The following is an 18,421-nucleotide window of genomic DNA, read 5'->3' on the forward strand; positions in this document are numbered from 1 at the left end:
GAATTGAGACTTCTAAATACTGTCCCCTACCCTTGCTCTGCATTCCCACAAGCCAGCAATGCATACTACAAGATTATGGAATGAATTTCCTATCGTTATACTTTTCCTGCTTTTCCTGTCAAACTATCTCTTATCCCTTCCCCACCCCCAGTTCTGCTACCTCAGTCTTTAGGCAGTCAGGGGTCAACACTTGTAACTGGGCATGTGTGGAGATGCCACCACAAATGATAGCATGCCTTGTGTAAATATAAAATGGCCGTCGAGGGCCCAGTCCGGCCTTGTGCAAGGGAGGCAAGCTTCTGTTTCTGGAATTAAAAGTTCAATTATTACTGCTGACACAATTGCCTCAGTTTGGATCTGCATCTGTGTCAGTAGAAACATTGTCAGGATTATATCATAGGAGTGGCTGAATACCCAGCTGTGTTTCTGTGTCTGCAGCTTCAGACAGGCAGACATTTTTGAGGATCAAACTCTCCCCATGACTTGATCTGCTTGAATACAAAGAGGCATATACTCTCTGATAGCTACCAGCTTTTTCTTTTTTCTTTTAAAGGGGATTGTAACACATTTCAAACACAGGAGATGTGAGAACACGTCACTAAACCTGAGCACGGGGTCATAAGAACAAGACCACTGTTGTGAATGCCAGTGGTCTTTTTTTTCTTTTGCTCTGCAAGAAAAACACTTCCATGTTTTTCAACATCACAGCCCCATTTGCAATGTCAAACCCATAACAATACATAGCTGGTATAGTTGGGGTTGGTATATGACAGCAAGCATTAGCCATAGGAAGAGGAGTAACAATTTTGCAAAATTTGCTCTTCCAGAGGTTTTTTTTTAGAACATTTAAAGAACTTTTTAAAGTACTTTTTAGCCCACTCCATTATTTTTCTCGGGATTCATTTAGCATCTGAAGCATGCTGGATCTGCAACAATAGCACTGGCCAAAGGTCAGTTCTCTCTCCCAATTTGGGATGATGGAAATGAACTCAGTGGTTTATCATACTGTGAATCATGTCAGCAAAGTTTTCTCTTTCAATTGTGTTTCCACTTTATGCGATTTTATAAAAGCACTGTTCCTAAATACCATGCCAGCTTGACCGCCCCTCCCCCCGACTTTAAACTCTACGCACTTTTCCCTGGCCAAGGGAACATTACAAGAGAACAGGATAATTGCATGGTTTTTACCTTTAAAGAGCATTGTCTGGCTAAAATCACTGCGCATGTCATTTCGGCACACTGCTTGAACTCTGAACAGATAAAGGATGTCAGGTGAGACATGGCTAATGATGGCTTTCTGTTTAAAAAAAATAGATATTATTCAGTTTTATCCCTCCCAACTGGATTCTGAACGATCAGTCTGTAAAACAAACAGAAAACTTAGAAGAGAGTTTACACGAGGGGCAAGCTTATCAGAGAGAAACCCACCCCCTGGAGCAGGATCTGCGTTGAGGAGAAATGCCAAAAGGCACAGAGGAACATACAAATTCTGCAGGATTTATGCAATTGTGGGGGCAGAAGCAAACACCAGCCTGTGTTTACAATAAGCAGTGGGCACCAGATGAAACTAGCAGTGAGGGGATCTGTGGAATCATATAACCCAGCCATGCCTGACTTCAGAGTGTTAGAGGAGCATCTGTCTGCACAGGAAGAGGCAGTGGCAAAGATCAGCTACCATTTAGCAGTTGCCTTTGTGAAGCAGAGATGCCACAGGGGAGTGTGACTCAAGCCCAGAATACAAATTTCTAGGTCACTGGAAGGAATGCACAAGGAATGCACCAAGTTCAATCATTCTGTTCCAGGGTGGGGAACCCTTTTAAGCCCAGGGGTCATTATTTCCTTCTGGACAACCTTCCCACACTGTCAAATTCAAGGACATATTCCAGCCAGGCAAGAACATTCAAAGCAGCTCCAATAGGGGATGTGGGTGGGGACGAGGTCTGGCCTTGCAGAGATTCCTGAGGGTCAGAAAGAGAGGTTTGAAGAGCTGGGTGTAGCCCTTCAAATGCTGTTGGATTCCACTTCCCATCAGCCCCAGGCCACCACAGCTACTTGTTACAAATAATGGGAGCTAGAGTCTAACAAACATGTTGAAGACCACAGGTTCCCTAGCCCATCCCTGCCCTAAGGGGACCAAAAAGCATTTACAAATATTTATACAATCTGAAGAGATACCAGAGTTTTGTAACTGGATTTGTAATGGCTCTTAGTCAATCAAAAACAGCAAATAATTTACAAATTTTCCAAAAATAAAATGATAAAAGCAGCTGGTAAACAGAATTTTCAAAGTATGGAGGGAGGCTCCAGATTTCTGTCCCTTTGCCATATTGTCATAATGTATCAGCTACTAAAGGTCTGTGTGACCTTCTGACTTGGCTAGCCTCAACGTGACTCAAAAGCCAGGACAGGCCTCATCAGAAAAAGCTGACGTGTGCTGGGTGTCTGTTAACCACATGAAATCCTTGTCTGTGTAATCAAAAGTTTGCTTTCGCTAGGCACAATGGAAAGATTATTCTAGTTGCTCTTGCAGAATTACTTTTTGTCAGAAGGCTTTCTTTGGGTCATGCACTCATCAGAGGTTTACCTGGAGATGGACCATGTGAAAACTAGAATATTCCCTAAAACTAGTCTTTAAGCGACTTTAAAAAAATTGAGGACTTTTTCACTGGGTCCTTGGTTCACACGTCATGTCAGGTCGCTTTGGAAGGTCAGAAGACCCTCAGAACACAAGAGCTGAAGCCCCCCCCCTTTCCCCATGAAATTCCCTGCCTGCCAAGTTCCTCATTTTCCTCATCTACAGGAAGACTCCTGGTTAAAGGTAAAGGGACCCCTGACCATTAGGTCCAGTCGTGACCGACTCTGGGGTTGAGGCGCTCATCTTGCTTTATTGGCCGAGGGAGTCAGCGTACAGCTTCCGGGTCATGTGGCCAGCATGACTAAGCCACTTCTGGCGAACCAGAGCGAAACGGAAACGCCGTTTACCTTCCCACCGGAGCGGTACCTATTTATCTACTTGCACTTTGACGTGATTTCGAACTGCTAGATTGGCAGGAGCAGGGACCGAGCAACAGGAGCTCACCCCGTCACAGGGATTCAAACCGCCGACCTTCTGATCGGCAAGTCAGGGGTCTGCAACCTTTAAGTCAAAAAGAGCCACTTGGACCTGTTTCCGAAGAAAAAAAAACCTGGGAGCCGCAAAACCATTGCGACATTTAAAACAAATATATCTCCGGAGCCGCGATCTGACAGCAGGCGGGAAGGTGACGTCGGGACGGTGCGTGACTAACGCACGCACCGCCCCCATGCGACGTCACAGCCAGTACAGCGCCCGCCACAGTGGGCACAATGCGCCTCCTCCCCTCGCTAGTATCCGCCCCGGAGCCGCGGCAAAGGTGTAAAAGAGCCACATGCGGCTCCGGAGCCGCGGGTTGCAGACCCCTGTCCTAGGTTCTGTGGTTTAACCCACAGCGCCAACTGCGTCCCCAGGAAGACTCCTGGTTAGGTACTCTTTTATCACTGCTACTTTATTCATGGTTGAATATTATACCATTTTCTAATCTGCCCCAAGGACCCAAGGGTAGGGGGAAAACCTATTTGCTCCTGTGGATGGGCAGGCATAAAATAAATCCTTTCCTTTTCAAGGCTCCATTACTTCTTGCCGCCCAAAAAGTTTCAAAAACAAACCACTTATCCATCTCCCATGCAACTGTGATGTGGCTTGTTTGGGCAGACATTTTCATAGGGTAAGCTGGTGGAGAGAGAGTGTGTGCGCCTTTCTCCCCATGTAAATCATCCTCTCCGCCCCCATCTCCAGCCCACCAAATAGTTCTAGAAGAACAAGACTGAGAAGGAACAGGGAGGAAAATACACATGGAGTAGCAGCTGAGAAGCGCAGGGGGTAAAAAAACAAAACCACCCCCCTCCCCTGTCCAGTTAGGCAGCCATCCTCTTGGCCACAGATTGATGCTGGCTGGAAATCATGATTCTAAAGTGCCAATTATTATAGCATCTGTAATAGCTAAGCAATCAATTCTAAAGCAATGAAAATGAATGGAAATTGTGCAACAGCCATTCCTGGGGGACTACACCCTATGTTTGTAAGTAGATATTCTTTCCTGATTAATGCACTCTGTTCTTTTTACTAATTAGAAATGGGGGTAGGAGGGTGGGGGAATAATCTCCCTTAAGAGTGCGAAATGATGACAAGTTTGAGATTATAATACAGCCCTAACCTTGGGCACCTTTCAGAAGATTGCTTTCTGATTTCATGAAGCACATCACTCCCTAACGTGACCCAGATAACAACTTCTAGTGGGGGGAAATTGAAAATATAAATGGAAATTAAGTAAAAGAACCTCAATCTAAGGGAGAATAAGACATGTATTATTCTATAAACTGATTGAATGGTACCCAAGGAGTGTGTAGTTGCAAAGGAGGAGAAAAGATAACTGTCATTAGAAATTTCACTCATTGCGGCTGCATTTTTATGTGCATATACAATTACTGATTTCATTATTCCAGAAGCTTGCTTTGATTAACAATAAACTGAGCCCTTTCAAAATGGAATATGTCACTTTCATTCTAGACACATGGAATTTTAAAGGCTTGTACAGTTATCGCTTGCCTCTGCTTGGGCAGCAAGTTGAATGCCAAGTAGATCCCACCTAAAGTGCTAGACCAATATTCCAATCCATATAGAGTGCCCCGATTTGGGCTTATGTCTCTTCTCAAATTTAAGCCACCCATTACAAAGGTACATATACTACATGTATAGCCGGCTCCAAAGGCCAAATCCTGTGAATGAGCGATGGATGTGATAACATGAACAACCTCAGAATATAGCTCATCTCCTATTCACAATTAGGACCTATAGAGGGATTTGCAACTTCTGCCATAAAGCAGGATGGAGAACCTATGGGCATTCAGATGTTGTTGGACTCCAGATCCCATCACCCTCAGCCAGCACAGCCAATGGTCAGGGATGGTGGGACTCGGAGTCCAGCAACATCCACAGGGTCACAGATCCCTTAGTATGAAGCAACATGCAGGGAAGCAAGTTCCTTCCATCATCAAGCTGAACTTGTTTCCAAGCTGAAGGGTTAGGAAAGCTGCTTCATAATGCATCAGATCACTGCTCCATTTAGTATTGTCTACACTGACTGGCAGTGGCTCTCCAGGGTTTCTGGCAGGGTTCTCTTCTGGTCCTGGAGATGGCAGGGGTTGAACTTGGGACCTTCTGAATGCAAAGCGGATGCTCTATCCCTGACCCTACGGTCGTTCCCCATAGAGGTATAAGTGCAATACAAGAAGACGAAGGTGCTTGGCCATTCCTCCTATACCTATACAAACCAAGAATCAGATTCAGATGTTTTGAAGTTGTGGAACAGTGCACAGATACCAACAAACACCGTATGTGTGTTAAAAGGAGTTAGGCAGAAAGCATCCATTCAGCTTAAGACCCAAGAAATTCATCTCCCAGCCGTCTACTGAGGAAACACACAGTAAGGCTATCTTAACGCTAATGGCAACTTCCGATGCTGTGGTTTTTACCAGGTCCTTGTCGCTGTCCTTGGTGAAGGTTTTCTCCTTCTCATCTTCGTTTTTAGCCCAGCTGTAGGAAATCATATAGTTCATAATGGGAGGGTGGTAGATCATCTCCGGTTGATTCCACGTCACCAGCAAGGCGGTTCTGTTCACTGGCTGCACTTTCATGTTGACAGGCGGAGTACTGCAAACTAAGCAAAAAGGGGGACAAATAAATATGCCATGCTTCTAAAGCGTCGGGAGAAATAAAAGTCTCCTAAGCATTAATTTAGAAGCCCAATCTAATCTTGAGTGGAAAACACTTCACTACCACTATAAGCAGTTATTGCTGCAACCTCTCTTGCTTTCTTTTCTACCTCCCTCCTTCTCTAGGGACTTTTCAAACCATGACAGTGAGTCCACATCTTGGTCCCACAACAAGGGACAGGAAAGCATCACTGACGCTGGGGATTCAGGGAGGCTTGTAACGTACGAACTGCACCTGTCAGGGCCAAGGCTTCTAAAATTAGCTCACCAGGAGAAAATACAAGACAGAGAAGAGAGCCTGTATGGTTCATTGCTTTGGGTAGTTTATACACACCAATTACTGAAAGCCTGCAACAGCAAACCCTTTCTACATGTTTTCAGTGCAAATGCCAAATAATTGAACCGGAACTGCACACACGTCTTCTGTGTTGTGGTTCCTGAGAAAAACCAAGAGACTCATTATTATTTTTAACTCCTCTTGCTCATCCCTGGCATCTTACTTTTAAGAGTGTCTGTCTGGAGCAGAAGGGACTAGTCTTTATTTATTTTTTTGGCCCAGGGTCCACATTCACCCTTGGCTAATCTCCCATGGACTGTATAGCATTGGTGAGTGCAACTAAAAATGGGTTTGGCCAGCCAGCCCATACTCTCTCACCTGCAGATACCGCACACATGCATGAGACACACAGCTGCCCTCTCTTCTCCGCTTATCTGTGCAGCTCAGCCAAGGAAATGAGTTATCAACCCTTTTCTGCTCATCAAAAGATCGCTCTGATGACTGGGGAGGGTGCAATTTGCATTCGCATCAGGTAATGTTTACTTGAGCTTTTCTTTTTGCTGCCACTGGCAAAATCGGTGAGGTCTTAGGAGGTGAGCAAACATTTGCTTGTGGGGAGGCTGGATCATGTCCCCAGACTGGGCGGGGTGGGGTGGGTGAGTCATCCCTGCTTTGGATGGCCAGCTATGCTTAAGGTTAGTAGAGAGTAAACAGTTCAGCGTTCTTGAAACAGCATGGCACTAGCACAGCGATGTGTCTGGATCCCCTGTGCACAAATAAATACCTTAACAAATGAAAGCATTGATAAACGATAATACAGGACTTTATGCAGAGCTATGCTGCTTACAAGTGCTGAAAGCCTGCACAGCAATAGCAAATGATTTCTGAGAGTGAGGAAGGAACTGGAGACAGTGATCATGATGAAATAAGGGAACCTGAGGGCAAACCTATCCGTGTTCCAGCTGGACAGCAAATTAGTGCATGCCTTTTGTGCGAAATAGGAAGTCTGCCGATTTATAATGGCTGAATCAATTTTTTTTCTTAAGCAGCAGCAACAGTGTAAAGGAAATGGAGAACACTAGGTGGCACTAATAGGCTATTGATAAAATGCTGTGCTTTCCCTGCAATAAAGAGAGTTATTTTTAAGCTTAGGAAGCCGTGATTCATGAACATAACATCAGGACAGGTCCGCAAACGTTCTTGCCAAATTTTAACCTCAGAGTCCCAGAGAATGCCAGATAATGGGGTGTATTTGCTGACAGTGGGAGTTCAAGGTTTCACTCACCATCCTGCCGCATACGCAGAGTGCCTTTCACGCATTCAATACACTTCCCAGTGATCCTTGCCAAAGTCTTTTCAATTAAGCCACCTATTCCTATCACCTATATTGCATTCAGAGGTCATGGTGAAACACTGTAATGGTGCTACCTCATGGGCTGGGGCACATGTAATGCATAAAAGCAGTTTATGGGTTGTGAGAAGGGCATGGAAATGCCCAGTAGAGTCCTGATCTGAAGTCTTTCAACCAGGCAGTGTTACCTGCCATGCTGATCTATGATACAGGAAGCTTGAGGGAATTTGTGAATGAGAGAGGGTAGATGTTCACGATTTTGTGGTCCACTCCTAAATCATGGGTGCACATTATCTCTGCATGCCATTAGGGTTTGACTGCAGTGGTACCTCGGGTTACAGACTCTTCAGGTTACAGATGCTTCAGGTTACAGACTCCGCTAACCCAGAAATAGTAAGTCGGGTTAAGAACTTTGCTTCAGGATGAGAACAGAAATCATGCACTGGCGGTGCAGTGGCAGGCCCATTAGCTAAAGTAGTACCTCAGGTTAAGAACAGTTTTAGGTTAAGAACAGACCTCCAGAACAAATTAAGTTCTTAACCCGAGGTACCACTGTATTTCCATTTGGGGTCAGTTTCACATATTTTCAATCAAGGAGTCCATTCTATCTCAATTCTGCAGATTAAACACACCCATAAAAATCACATTTATACTGTATGAATTTCCCATAAAACAAGCATTATTGCATGCATTTTACTCTATATACGTAGTTGGACACCCCTCCAAAAAAACTACACCTTTTGTACACACAGTTTTGAACTGAAACTGCATTGCAAATTTGAAGAAGTTTGTAGTCCTACTTGATGCCTGCATTTTTAAAAATGTTTTAGTCAAAACACTGCAAATTAGACCTGTTTGCTGAAAAATGGGGACCAAACCAATTTCTCCCATATGCTTGCTTTTGACCCCTTATTCCATAGGTAACCGTCAGCTATGTCTCCACATGCTTCCTATGTCCATAGTTAAGCTAATCTGACTTTTAACGATAGGTCTGCAACAAGCCCACACAGACACCTATAAATGGCAACTGCTATTTTCCCCAAATATATTCTTTCATATTAAATAGCCACATCAATTATTCACAATGAAAATTTCATCAACACCTGTGCAACAAAAATAACACCTCTCCTACAACTGCATCATTCTTTTTAATTAATTTAACTTTCAGAAGTGTAACTACTATGGCACTAAATCTGAAGAAGGTCTTGCGGATGCATCTTGCATCACGGTCAGACATTTTGCCTTAGGACAGACTACCAGCACTGAAGGGATTTCGCCCCCTGCTCTGTTCATTTGATTCATTTCTACAACACCACCCATGACAAGAACCCTGGAAGAGGCTGGGCCCATCACAATGCCCCTTTGCCCCACCCCGGCTATGATCAGGACCCCCACCCATCCAGTGCAAAAGCCTGCTTTTGTAGTCAGCCTAAAGTTTTGCTGTGGAAGGAGGAGCCAAGCTGAACTGAGCTAAAAGCTAATCTGTGGAGTGGCAGAGAGATGCAGGTTTATGGTTGAGAACAGATAAGCTGTATCCTGAATAGTGAGGTTCAAGTTTGTTTACCCTCTCGTATTCATGAACCAGATGTTTTCAGAAAAGTCAGGGTCCCATTTGAATTTAATTTCTAATTTAATATCAGACCACCTTGATCCCTCCCACACACCTTACAAAGAATGAGAGGACCGGTCTCTGCCCCAAGTGGCTTGCTATCTAGAAACAGACACAGGGGAGAGACAACAGACAAGGGGAGGGAAAGTGGGGCAGGGACAAACATGGGGGAAAGAAGATTTGTGTATCAAAGGCTTCATGGGAAAAGGCGGCCCTTGAAGGAATCTGCAGGCAGTTCTTGCACAGGCCACTTTGTTCAAACCTGGGCAGTATGATCTTGGTGACATGGAGTAATGCATCCTGCCATGGGAGCACGCCCAGTGCTAGGTTAGTGTGGAATACTGCAGCATGGCATTCTGGGGCTGTTAGCAGGAGATGCCTCCAAAGATGGAAGGAGGCATCTGCCCACTCTGATTCAGCCTCTTGTCTTGCTAAAAGGACTATGAACTTCAGAGTGAAGCTATTTCACAGTGAGAAATCTTCACTAACTAGCTGATTTATTCAGGCCCCTTCCCCTCCCCACCACCTGCACCCCCAGCCCCCAATTATTCTAAGGCACAGGGGAACCGCATACCATGATAAGCGCTAACTAGAATACTTCAATTGACGAGTGAGCAAAAATAATTTTCCTCCCTGTTTATAAAACGAGGCATTTGCTTAATGAATATAGGTAAAGCTCCCGAAGACACAATAGAACCAAAAACACTTGATCTGATCATTCCAGCCCATGATTTAATTAAGGTGCTACATAATAAAGTAGGTAATAATGCAGCTAACCCCTGAAAGAAAGAAAGAAAGAAACACAAAGTTCACAGCAATTTGGCAGTCTATAGAATCTGCATCTTTCTGTGTCACTGTTCCCGCTTCGTTCATTATTCTATGATCAAAAGGGGAGAAAGCTTTGCTACCCACCCATTTTTATGTGGGTTTTATGATGCCAATTCCACCAAATTTCTCCCGCAGAAAGCAAGCAAGGGTGAAGGAGCTAATGGGAGGAACAGCATTGCCCAGATTTTACTCACTCCATTTATTGTTTCTGTCCCACTTTTCCTTCCTGAGGGAAGCCCAATGTTCATATCATTCCGGACGCAAGAGGCAACAGATATACCGTAGAGCTGAGCATTTCATGTACATCCCAAGGTCAAAAGATTCTCCCAGCTCTTGTTATGAGGGGAGGGGACTTCTTTAGCAGGGAGCATTGCATATCCATGGAAACTCCCTCTGCAACTGAAAGCCCAGATCTTCACCATCACATAGGGAGCCTCCATGAATACCAAAGGCTCTTCCCACTAACTGTAGGTGGGTCAGAGGTAGTTAATGTGGTCTCAGGGGTAAGGCTAAACACAAAGCCCTGAAACCCTCTTGTGCCCATGTTGCCTTTTCCCTCTGAACAGGAGGGAATGCTTAACTTCTGTAACACAACATGCAACTGAGTTTAGGAAAATAGGAAGTCACTTTACAATGAGTCAGAACACTGGTCCATCCATCTAGCTCAGTACTGTCTAAACTGGTTGACAGGGGATCTCCAGGATTTGGGGCAGGAACCTCTCTCAGTCCTACTTGGAGATGCAGAATACTGAACCCGGGACCTTCTAAGAGCAAGGCAGAAGCCCGACCACTCAGTTAAGATCTTGCTCTGAAGTCTATCTCTCCATTGCAGATATGGGAAAGAAAGACAATGTGAGTTGAGGCTGCTTATGGAGGGTAGGGATTGGAGAATGGTGGAAACCTAGTTTATGGGCATTTCGTCACTGCTGTTACATAACACAAGGCCAGCTTACGAAGACAATTTGAGCAGGAGATCCCAGAATGGCGGGGCAGGGGGCTGCATCATCAACAAAATGAAAAAACAAACAAACCCAAGAACAACAGGTAAAGGACATCAATTCCACTAACGTTAACATTGACCTAACACACGGGTAGGCAAACTAAGGCCCAGGGGCCAGATCTGGACCAATCGCCTTCTAAATCCGGCCTGCGGACAGTCCGGGAATCAGCATGTTTTTACATGAGTCGAATGTGCCCTTTTATTTAAAATGCATCTCTGGGTTATTTGTGGGGCATAGCAATTCGTTCATTCCCCCCCCCCCCCAAAAAATAGTCCGGCCCTCCACAAGGTCTGAGGGACAGTGGACTGGCCCCCTGCTGAAAAAGTTTGCTGACCCCTGACCTAACAGGTTCTGGGATTGCACCCTTTGGTGATACCTCATCATCATCATCATTTTCACCAACAACAACCACAACATCAGCAATAGCAACAACAAAAACAGCAACAGTAAATTATTTTTACTACGGCGATAGTACAGTTACTACAGCAGTAAGTTACTCTGAGGGGTTAGGAACGGGCAAACTATAGGAAACAAAAAAACGACATTGTGACTGAATGCACTTACACATTTGGACTGCATTTGGGGATTAGGAAATACGAGCAAGAGGAACAAAAGGGTGTTGCTAAAAGAGGCCATTTAAAAATGCACGTGCTTTTATAGCACATGCACTAAGCCAGTCCACAAGTTTCATTTCTGTTTGCTTTTTCCCCCTTCAAGATTTTCTCTTGGTTCTCTTGAAATCCATCCAAATTCTTCCTTTTCAAAAAACTGGGATCTGTCACTGTTTTGTTCTCTATGACAGATTGTGTCTACTGTTGAAACAAACGTTCTGCTTAAAAGAACCTCAGGTGGTCTTCTCCCTCTTGTAGCTCCCATAACTACGGGAAATATCTTGCTCATATTTCATGCAAGGGTCACATCCAGACCTTCTCAACCTGCTATAACACATTGTATATGACACACTATAAAACAAGAGTATGCAAACTGAATGAAGACATTCTTCCAGAGACTTTCAGATTCCTTTTATTCATGTCTACGTCTATATACTCTGAGGCCTACAGAGTAGCAGTGACTAACCTGCAATGTTGCTGGAATAAAATTCCCAACAGCTCTGAGCATTTCTCATGCTGGCTGGCTCTAACGGGAGTTGGAGGCCCACAACATCTGCAAGGCCACAAGTTCCCCACCCCTGCTATGTTGTTGTTTAGTCGTTTAGCCGTGTCCGACTCTTCGTGACCCCATGGACCAGAGCACACCAGGCACTCCTGTCTTCCACTGCCTCCCGCAGTTTGGTCAGACTCATGTTGGTAGCTTTGAGAACACTATCCAACCATCTCGTCCTCTGTCGTCCCCTTCTCCTTGTGCCCTCAATCTTTCCTAACATTAGGGTCTTTTCCAAGGAGTCTTCTCTTCTCATGAGGTGGCCAAAGTAGTGGAGCCTCAGCTTCAGGATCTGTCCTTCCTGTGAGCACTCAGGGCTGATTTCCTTCAGAATGGATAGGTTTGATCTTGCAGTCCATGGGACCCCTCCAGCACCATAATTCAAAAGCATCAATTCTTTGGCGATCAGCCTTCTTTGTCGGCAAGGTGATGTCTCTGCCTTTTAGGACTCTGTCTAGGTTTGTCATTGCTTTTCTCCCAAGAAGCAGGCATCTTTTAGTTTCATGACTGCTGTCGCCATCTGCAGTGATCATGGAACCCAAGAAAGTAAAATCTCTCACTGCCAACAATGGGAGCTCACCTCGTCACGGGGATTTGAACCGCCGACCTTCTGATCGGCAAGCCCTAGGCTGGGCTCCCTAGCTTAGGGAAGAGAGTGACTGGCCACCAGAGTAAACTTCCCTTAATGGAAGGCAATTCTTCATTATTGTAAGGCAGAGATGGCTAACCTCTTTTGGCCTAAGGACCATATTTACCTTTCACCAAGCCTCGGGGATGTGTGTTGCCTGCCAGAGGTGGGTGTGGCCAAAAGTAGGTGAGGTCAGCCCACCTGACACTCTCACACAAATCTTCCAGGCATAGAAAAACATCTTTCCTCCTTGTTAAGTTACTGGGGGCTCATTCAACGCCAAATCACCTAGTGCCATGTGCTCTAATGACTCAGATTTTCTTCATTTTTTTAAATGTGAGGTTATGAGATAACCTCAGATTAATTTTTAAACATTTTTTGGTCCAAAATTGGGCGCAGGAGAATTTTTTTTTAAATTCTGATTTTCATGCAATTTTGGCGAATGCAATTTCTGCATCAGTTTAGAAAAAAAACCTCTGTTTTGCTTATTTTTCAACCAACTGGGCTTATTTTGGTATCAAAATAAGCTAATTTTTGTCTCTTTCAAAAGAAGGTCCCAAAATGGTATCAAGTGCAACAGAAGATGGTCACTGACCATTCAAAGTGAATTATTGTAATTTTTGTACCTTGGTAGGCTCAATAAGCCATAGCACGCAAACCACAACTAACACACGTATCATACTTTTTTTGTAGAATGGGCTAACCATGAACTTGCTATGTTTTAAAAATAAGAGTGGCTGCTGGTATCACAAAGTCACCAATGGCTACCTATTCCCCTCTGTAGTACCTGTAGTACTTACAGGAAATGCTGACGTATTTCGTACACATGCATTGTAGCTTCCTTTTACCTCTCAAGTTTCAGAGGTAAGTGATTTAGAAGGAGAACAAGGACAGACAGAATTGCAGAGGTGTGGGGGCATTATCACACAAGATACTCAGCCGCCATGCAATTAACAAAAAACTATATATAGACAATGACGACACCAGGCCCTGTTCTCAGGTTGACACATCAATGAAACTGTACCAATGAAGGAAATGGTGAGAAGGAAAAATAGACGACAAGGCAGCAGAAATCTGAAATCCAAACATGATGTACCTTAAAATAATAATAATAATAATAATAATAATAATAATAATAATAATAATGGAAAAATCCAAAGGGACCACACTGAAAGATGTGATTAGAATCTTCTTGATATGCCAACACGATACAAGGTACATTATGAAAAGGAAGCATGTGACGAGGATGTAAATACTGGAGGGGGAGAAGAGAGAATTTGTGTGGAATACTTGAGAAATATCACAGATGCCGATTTAGAGTCAACGCCACTTGGTAGGTGCTAATGTAGTAAAACTATAACTCTTCATTAACTAAGTCTAGGATCACAATTAAAGGTGGCACTTGAAGGCAAATCCCCACGGGTGACAAGCAACGCCATGCGAGGCTCTGGCGAAGGGCAATCTGGCACCTTTGGGGAGGCAATCAGGCATCTGCGGCGGAGAACTCTGATGTCAAGAGGACCCCTCGGGGGACGCTCGGGTAAGTGTTGTGAAGCTTGCAACAGCACAGTTAATGAGCCCCAAAGCTTTGGAAATGATATAACAAATATACTTCTATAAACAACAATTTATCACCCTAAATCAGAGATACTGAAGGTAAAGATCTACAGGGGGATAATGAACTCCTAATTCTCAATCATATGTGTGTGATTTTTTTATATTATTTATTTTAAAGACACCCTGGGTCTAGTTTGCCTCTCCACTTTAGATGCCAACCTGTGAAGGCTCAATAACCTGCACTTCTTATGCCTCATTTTGCTTAGTAAGAAACAGCCACAATTAGGTATGTGTACATAGGGCATCAGGGACGCAGGTGGCGCTGTGGTCTAAACCACAGAGCCAAGGGCTTGCCGATCAGAAGGTCGGCAGTTCGAATCCCCAAGACGGGGTGAGCTCCCGTTGCTCAGTCCCAGATCCTGCCCATCTAGCAGTTCGAAAGCACGTCAAAGTGCAAGTAGATAAATAGGTACCGCTCCGGTGGGAAGGTAAACGTTGTTTCCGTGCGCTGCTCTGGTTTTGCCAGAAGCAGATTAGTCATGCTAGCCACATGACCTGGAAGCTGTACACCAGCTCCCACGGCCAGTAAAGCGAGATGAGCGCCGCAACCCCAGAGTCGGTCACAACTGGACCTAACAGTCAGGGGTCCCTTTACCTTTACCTTAGGCATCACCAGCACACCATACATTGAATCCAATTAAGTGAGCTGCCCCCTCCCTGGGGTCAGGTGGGCCACGATCTTGCTGCCCCCCCCCATTACACATTCATGATGCACCTTAACTGATGTGTGCAAAGGATTTGAGATTCTTAGGAGTCTAATAATTCAAACTGAAGTGTCCACTTGATTCCACAGACCAGATGCAGCTGTGGTGGAGCAGTTTGCTTGGATTTGAGTGTCTATCCGTCAAACCCTCCAACACCTCACTTCCAGCTGAGCAAAGGCCTAAATGAAGTACACAAATTAGATACAGCTCAGCCTCAACCAAAGTTTACAGTGTGACCCTAATCCCCTTTGCTACAAAATGGATTTAAATAACCATAAATTGTCAGGACAGTACAAGAAGAATGCCTCACTGCATGTCTATATCCTCCCCAAATTGTCCCTTTTGCTGTAAAACGTTTGAGACTGGGAAGATAGAACAAGTAGGCCCTGCTTATATTTCTAAAGGCAAGACCTTAAAAAAGAAAAAAAAACACCTTTTTAAAGCCCTGAAAACCTGCAGCTGGCACTGCTCCATGAAAGCACCTCCAAAAGAGCAAATCCTCACGTGCAGAGCAAATTACTCTCTGATTTTCAGAAGGAAAGGGCTGCTTCTGCAGACATTTATTCCTAGAGGCGCCTAGCTTCTGCCAGTTTATGGGCACCTCCTATGATTTGCATTTAGATTCCCCACTGATGGGCATGCATTGTTGGGGATATCTAGATCAACAGCAGGAATACCTCCAGACCTTGGCCCTGGAGCTGAATCACACCTTGACAGTGCAGTGATGATTTGCTGGCATTATTATGAGCAACATTATGCTGGTTTCATTGACAGACACTAATAAATGTTGAAAAGCAAGAGTGCCTATCTGTAATCCACAGCCCACTTACTCTGGAGTAGTGCCATAAAAAGAAAATAAAAGTCTATGGCACTAAAGTGGGTTGTGGCCATTCTCCATTACTTAATATGGGATGTGTGGCTTTATTTACTACTTGTCAGTCCAGGATCAATAAATCATATACAAGTTCAGGTTATTCTGACTGCCAGATCAGATTTGCACATCACTTTCAGATCTAAAATGATGCAAAGAAGTCACGTTTTCACCTTGTTGACAATTTTAAGAGTCAGTCTTGATTTACAGTGACAGGAGACAGAAAATAAAACAACATGCTCTGGAAAATAAAAAAAGGCTTACTGTAGACTCACAGTAAGAACCATAAAAGTCTGGAAAACCAACTGATCAAACTGCTAAGGACCCTTTCATAGCCTTCTTGATATTTTTTTTTATTGGTCAGATTGGAATATTTGTTTGCTGCTTTTCCAACAACAGTGCTAAGCTCAAACCTTCTCACAATAACAACAACATTAAAAAGCAACATTATAATCACTATAATCATATAAAAGCCACAAAAGCATATAAATAAGGCAATAAACAAATCATTTCATCCAACGAGTAATAAAATTCAATACGAACTCATAGCAATTCAAAGCAGCAGAAATGGCTGCTAAGCACCATCCCTGTACCTGTTGACATACTATCTCTGGGAAGGGGCTAAGCTTTCTTTGTTAATTGTAGCCCAGCGGTTACAAAATCACTTCTACCGGCAAAAATGTAAGCAGGTGGGTCTGCATTTCATCTGCTGTGAAAGATATTCCTGAATATTCCAAGTCTGAATGAAAACACTGTCTCACCAAACCAGAATTCCTATCTCCAGACATGTGAGAACAGAAAGTGGCGACTCAGTTGTGGGGAAAGATAAGGGTGGAATTGGACCAAGACTAAGGGAACTAGGAGGCTGGGAAGGAGGCAAGGATCTTGGCTGGAGGATGAAGTACTTGAAAGAGTTCAGAAAAAGGGCAGGAAGATAAGAATCCGGATCTGGTACAGGTCACAAATGATAAGGGTACTTCCACAAGAGACATGAATAAATGCTTCAGAAAAGCAGACATCCAAAACATAGGAAGTTGCCTCGTAGACTATTGATCCATTGAGATCAGCACTGTCTGCTCCAACCTTCCTCAACCTAGTGCTTTCCAGATGTTGTTGGACTACAACTCCCATCATCCCCAGTCAGACATGGGAGTTGCAGTAGTCCAATGATATCTGGAGTGAACTAGTTTGGGGAAGGCTGGTCTGCTCTGACCGGTCGCAGCTCTCCAGGGCCTAAGGACATGCAGTGAGTTCATGACTCAGCTGAAATTTGAACAGGGAGTGCTAAACACAGAGGCAGTGATGCTTCTGAATACCAGTTGCTGGGAGCACAAGGGCTCTTGTGCTCAGATCCTGCTTGCCAGTTTCCCACAGGCATCTGGATGGCCACTGTGAGAAAGGGGTGCTCAATCCCAGGAACAACAAGTGCAGCTTCTACACACACACACACACACACACACACGGACCAGTGCAAATGCACCCTGATACTTTTGCTGTTCTTCTCTGACACCATCAACAAGGATGTTAGTCAGCGTGTGACCAAAGCTCTTCTATTCTTGTTTGCCAGTAAAAATAAACAAATCTATGTCCACAGTGCTTTTGTGAATGGATGACACCACAGAGGGATGTAGTGATGTTAGGAGTTGAATAAACAAGCTGAGCTTCTTCTGCTCATGGATTTTGACTTCAAGTCATTTCATTTATATGTCAGCCGCTCGGGATGTGCAGCAGATCAGCCATTTCGTTTCCTCCCTCACCTTTGCTGAGGCAAAGGCTGCAGAAGAGTCACGTTGCTGTCTCTCAGCAACAAATACAAGCCAGCCCTGTCACCTTCAGAGGGAGGCATGACAATTCATTTCAGACTGGAAACCCTGGGAGAGCGTATTTCTTTTTTCCAAGTTTGCAAAAATGCACCTAGAGCTTGTTGTCCACTTAGCACGCCAACCAAGCCTGAGAGAACTGCATCCCATTTGTCACTGCAGACAGAGTCTTAACCATAAGCAGACACTCAAGGACAAGCTGGCCTGAAAGGAGCAATCATCACCCTATGTGCCCCACTAAAGGACGGAATAGGGGTGTCCCTGGGAGAAATCGCCCAGCCACCCAGGAAACAGAACTATTCCAGAGTGTGTGGTTTCATATAACAGCTCTGCCAGTCCACTACTGGTGGGCAGGGGGAGGACAGCAATCTGCGCTGGCATAATTCACAAGGCATAGGGGTGAAGAGCTCAAATAGCTGCTCAGTCTAAGATGGAGCAAAACGCCAGCAGCCGTCACCAAGACACCTGGAGATCTGGGCTCAAATCCTAGCTCCCATTTGGTCTTGGCGACCTGAATTCACAGATCATTTTGACATGGTGATCTTTGTCATGTTGTACTAGACCAGGCTTCCTCAAACTCTGCCCTCCAGATGTTTTGAGACTACAATTCCCATCATCCCTGACCACTGGTCCTGCTAGCTAGGGATCATGGGAGTTGTAGGCCAAAAACATCTGGAGGGCCAAGTTTGAGGAAGCCTGTACTAGTGAAACATCTCCAGCATATGTTTGAGATTACCAAAGAATTTGCCATATGCTGACTATTG

The 18,421-nt window shown here is 44.4% G+C and overlaps 1 protein-coding gene across 7 annotated transcripts in view; it reads right to left on the reverse strand.

The window, feature by feature from the left end:
* The window catches only part of PTPRG (protein tyrosine phosphatase receptor type G), a 537,375-nt gene that overhangs the window by 83,267 nt on the left and 435,687 nt on the right, over nucleotides 1-18,421 (reverse strand). For all 7 annotated transcript variants that reach the window (XM_053378352.1, XM_053378351.1, XM_053378348.1 and 4 more), the window contains 2 exons: nucleotides 5,551-5,735; nucleotides 1,189-1,297 (listed from right to left, as the gene is read on the reverse strand). In XM_053378352.1, the coding sequence (XP_053234327.1) occupies nucleotides 1,189-1,297; nucleotides 5,551-5,735 (294 nt within the window). The remainder of the gene's footprint in view (nucleotides 1-1,188; nucleotides 1,298-5,550; nucleotides 5,736-18,421) is intronic.

This window comes from Podarcis raffonei, chromosome 2, assembly GCF_027172205.1.
Source record: "Podarcis raffonei isolate rPodRaf1 chromosome 2, rPodRaf1.pri, whole genome shotgun sequence".
Lineage (NCBI taxonomy): Eukaryota > Metazoa > Chordata > Lepidosauria > Squamata > Lacertidae > Podarcis > Podarcis raffonei.